Source organism: Amaranthus tricolor, chromosome 1 (genome assembly GCF_026212465.1).
Source record: "Amaranthus tricolor cultivar Red isolate AtriRed21 chromosome 1, ASM2621246v1, whole genome shotgun sequence".
NCBI lineage: Eukaryota > Viridiplantae > Streptophyta > Magnoliopsida > Caryophyllales > Amaranthaceae > Amaranthus > Amaranthus tricolor.
In genome coordinates, this window is record NC_080047.1 from 18,228,589 (window position 1) to 18,233,396 (window position 4,808).

The window sequence follows — 4,808 nt, forward strand, 5'->3', positions numbered from 1 at the left end:
GAATGAATAAAAAGTCATGGCTCCTAAGAAGAATCCGACTCAAACAGCTACCGTACACAGCACAGATACAGACACTTCCGCAGGTCACGCTAACAACCAAGCAGTGACTCGTCGTGATCTGGACATGCTGGCACGAAACCTCACTGCCGCTTTCTCCGAACAACTCCGCGCCATCATAAATAATAATCCTACTCAACAATGAGTGTTAGAGGACATGGCGGACCAAATAAAAAGTTTGCAGGAACGAATGGAACCCCATCAAGAGATACCAAAGTCTCATGAATCTCAAGATGGGAACTCGAGGACTTCCCACCACACTAGGCGCAATAAGAAGAGGTGGGAGAGATCTAAGACCCTCCCAAGCCTCGACAAGACGGATCCGCGAGGTGACGAATCAAAAATCGCCTCTCGAGACGCCCGTACCTTCTTAGAAAGCAAGAAACAAAGGGCGTCTGAAAGCGTTCAATCGCTGGTAGATAAAAGGAGGGAAGAAAGGAAAAAGGCACAACTCGCGGGATCTAGCCGTCCCATCAGTCCCGTCACTATGCCGCGGAATGAGGACAACAGGAGTAGCCTTCATGAAGATCTCACACCAATAATTTCTCCGTTGGCTCCGGAGATACTGAATACTCCCAACCCTGGGAAAATAGAGATCCCAAACATGGCGGCCTTCGATGGAACGTCCTGCCCAGAGGAACACCTAATGGTCTACAAAAACCTGATGCTGCTGTATACCACCAACCCATCATTGTGGTGTAAATTCTTCCCAACTACCCTTACAGGAGTAGCTCTGACATGGTACACCTCCCTTCTAAGAGGAAGTATCCATAACTTTGTCCAACTGGAAGGCAAGTTCCTGGGTCATTTTATAGCCTCCAGAAGACAGGAAAAATCAAACTTCCATTTGCTCAGCATCACACAATTGGAAGGAGAGTCCATATCATCTTACTTGAAAAAGTTCCACGAGGCGGTACTGAAAGTAACTGATTTGGAAGAGTCGGTTGCATTAAACGCCCTGATCAACGGAATGAAGGCTCAAAGGCTGAAGTTCCAGTTCGTCGAGAGCCAAGTAAAGACATACGCGGAGGCCATGAAGCAATGCCAAAGCTATGTCGCGGCCTCCGAAATATGTCAGGCACATGATCCAAAGAAACAAAGGTCGGATAAGAAGGATCTCACAGCCAATCATTCCTCAAGGAGCAGAGAGGAACATTCATCAATGAGGGAAAGAAACTACTTGCCGCGTCGTCCAGAATCTCCGTCAGATATGGGACCCCCACGATCCAGAAACGTATATGTCGCTAAAGGGGAGCCCAGGACGCGGAATTTATTAGATGGCGGCAACGATCCGCTGTTCAACCGGAACAGGAAGGACATATTCTTCGCCATCAGGGATCAATTGCCAACTCCACCTCCTACTGCCACCCCCTCTGATCGACGCAACTATAATCTGTGGTGTGATTACCACAAAGAGCACGACCACACTTTGGCCCAATGTCGCGGACTCAAACGTATCCTACATCAATTGGCCGATGAGGGGAAGTTGTCCAGGTTTATCAACCGGAAGGACCATAACGCTGGAAGAGAAGCAGAACGGAGGCCGTGGAATCAAAAACGCAGATCCCCCAAAAGGGATAACGCCAGGCGCGAAAGTTCCAACACACAAGGAACTATTAACATGATTTTCGGAGGATACACTGAAGAATATCCTACCATCCGCGCCGCAAGAAATAGCGTCCACACTCTGCTAAAAGGGCCCCCAAAAGCCTCATCAAGTGGACCGATCATGAGGTTCGATGCCACGACCTCCCAAACGCTGCAACAACCTCATACTGACCCTCTGGTGGTCCCCCTCAAAATTGGGCAAATGATAGTCAAGAGGGTACTCGTCGATACCGGGAGCACGGCTGATCTCATAACAATGGAATGCCTATGAAAAATGAAGTTCGAAGAAAAGCACTTACAACCCCTCGACAAACCGCTGATCGGGTTTGGGGGAAGTCAGGTCATTCCACTAGGCACGATCATTCTCCCCATGCGGGTGGGGGAAAGAAATGAAAGCAGAACCGTGCCCATACGATTCACGGTGGTGGATCTCACCTTTCCCTACAACGCTATTATGGGGCTTCCATTCATCAACAAAATCAAAGCCGCGATCTTCCCTCATCAACTTCTGCTACAATTCGAGTGGGATGATGGACAAGTGGATATCCTCAAAGGGGATCAGGTGACGGCACGCCAATGCCTCATCAACACCTTAAAACAAGGAGCTTCCATCACCCCCTCCAAAAGGAAAAGGGAAGAAGATTCCCTGATTGTCATGAGTGTGTATTTGGAGAACCCTAATACGCACGAAAGGCCTCGCCCCGTAGAACGATACGAGGAGGTGGACATATTCGAAGGAAAACATATCAAAATAGGGAAAGATCTCCCTGGCCTAGTCAAACAAGATATCATGGCCACCCTTACTGAGTTCCGCGACGTCTTTACTTTTTCCACGGAAGAAATGCCTGGCATTTCTACAAGTGTCATGTGCCATAAACTTGATATAAAACCAGGCTACAAACCCGTGAAGCAAAAGCTGCGACATCAAGGAAGAGAGCGGATAGAGGCCGCCTGAGAAGAAGTGGAGAAATTGCTGAGAGCCGGATTCATCAAAGAATGCAAATACTCCAATTGGCTCTCAAACGTCGTCCTCGTGTAAAAATCAAATGGCAAGAGGAGGATGTGTGTTGACTTCACGGATCTAAACAAAGCATGCCCCAAGGACGATTATCCTCTTCCTAAGATACAGACAATTCAGGACATGAAGTCACCGGGATCCGTAAAAGAAGTCCAAAAGCTAACGGGATGCATAATTGCCTTGGGAGATTTCTATCAAAGTCCGCAGACAGATGTTCGCCCTTCTTCAAGACCCTCAAGCAAAGCAAGTTCGAATGGACGAGAGAAACTGAAGAATCCTTCCAGCAGTTGAAAGAGCACTTGTCATCTTTGCTAAAACTGGTTTCGCCATCCAACGGGGAAAAGCTGGTCTTATATGTCTCGGTCTCCGAATACTCACTATCAGGGGTATTAATCGCCGAAAGAGAAAAGAAGTAATTCCCCGTATATTATGCGAGTCACGCCTTTCGAGGATCTGAGGGGAACTACAGCGAAGTAGAGAAGGTCTTATTTGCAATCGTGATGGCGAGCAGGAAACTGAAACTATATTTCCAATCCCACCAGATCATCGTCAGGATCAGCCAACCTTTGAGGAAGATTCTGGAGGGAAAAAACAAATCAAGCCGCGTCACTGATTGGGCTAATCAACTCGCAGATTTCTGCATTGAATACGAACCGCGAACAGCAATCAATTCCCAAGCCTTGGCTGACTTCATAGCTGAAAATACTATCCCCCAACATCCTGAACCTAATCAAGAATGGAGGTTGTATGTAGATGGATCCTCGTCACAATCAGCAAGCGGAGCTGGGCTATTGATCGTGTCTTCTGCCGGGGTCCGTATGGAAAGGGCGGTTAGATTCGAGTTCGCGGCCTCCAATAATAAAGCGGAATACGAAGCATTACTCATGGGGCTCAAAATCTGCTATGAGATGACAGTATAAAGATGTACTTGCAACAAGTAAGAGAATTTGTCAAGAAATTCGACAAATTCACATTGATCCACATCCCACGATCTCAAAACGCATAGGCCGATTCCCTGGCAAAGCTCGCTAGCTCGGCTAAAACATCCGCGGCTCGCGATATGATCTGGGAAGTACTACCCAACCCCAGTATCAACCTCATGGTTAACACCATCGATAGATCAGAAAATGTGGATGGAGCCATACATCTAATATTTGCAAAATTAGACGCTCCCCCAAGATGAGAATCAGGCAAAAGTGCTTCAAAAGAAGGCCAGATGGTTCGAGCTCCACGAAGGCACGCTCTATAAAAAATCATATACCCATCCCCTTTTAAAATGTGTTCCTCCTGAAGAAGGAAACTACATTCTTCGCGAAATACATGAAGGCGGATGCGGCATACATCAAGGAGTACGAACTGTCATTGGCAAAGTCCTCAGAAGCGGATATTATTGGCCCTCGCTCAGGAATGACGCGGAAACCCTTGTTAAGCGATGTCCCGAATGCCAATACCACTCAAAGATAGGAAGGAAGCCCTCTAACTACTTGTCCGTCATGCAAGCCGTCTTGCCTTTCGATAAGTGGGGTATGGATCTCCTTGGCCCCTTCCCGCCTCCAAAGGGACAACACAAATTCATTATAGTGACCATTGTTTATTTCACCAAGTACGTGGAAGCAGAGCCCCTCAGCTTCATCACAGACAAACAAGTTTGTTAATTCATATGGTGAAATATCATCACAAGATACGGTATTCCTCGTGTGATCATTACCGACAATGGGAGACAATTTGTCAGTAAGAACACAATACAATACTGTGATAGATTTAGCATTCAAATCCGATTCAGTTCAGTATCTCGGCCGCAAACAAATGGGCAAGTTGAATCAGCAAACAAGGAAATCCTGAACGGCATCAAAAAGAAAATAGAGGGGGTTAAAGGTACTTGGGACGAAGAACTATCTAGCATCCTATGGGCAAGCCGAACAACCGTCAAAGAAGCAACAGGGCATACCCCATTTTCCTTGGTATACGGATTCGAAGCCGTGCTTCCAGTAGAGATAGACATACCCTCCACAAGGGTTACCTACTACTCATACAGCGAGAATGAACAAGGAAAAAGAGCAAACTTAGATCTGCTCCCAGAAACACGGGGGAATGCATTGTTAAGGTCTATGTCCCAAAAACAGAA

General features: G+C 46.9%; 1 protein-coding gene across 1 annotated transcript; it reads left to right on the forward strand.

Moving 5' to 3' along the window:
• The first annotated feature begins 214 nt into the window (after nt 1–214).
• On the forward strand, nt 215–1,936 carry LOC130806967 (uncharacterized). The gene is made up of 2 exons (XM_057672239.1): nt 215–1,069; nt 1,136–1,936. The coding sequence occupies exons 1-2, from the start codon at nt 215–217 to the stop codon at nt 1,934–1,936; spliced, it is 1,656 nt and encodes a 551-aa protein (XP_057528222.1).
• The last annotated feature ends 2,872 nt before the right edge of the window (nt 1,937–4,808 follow it).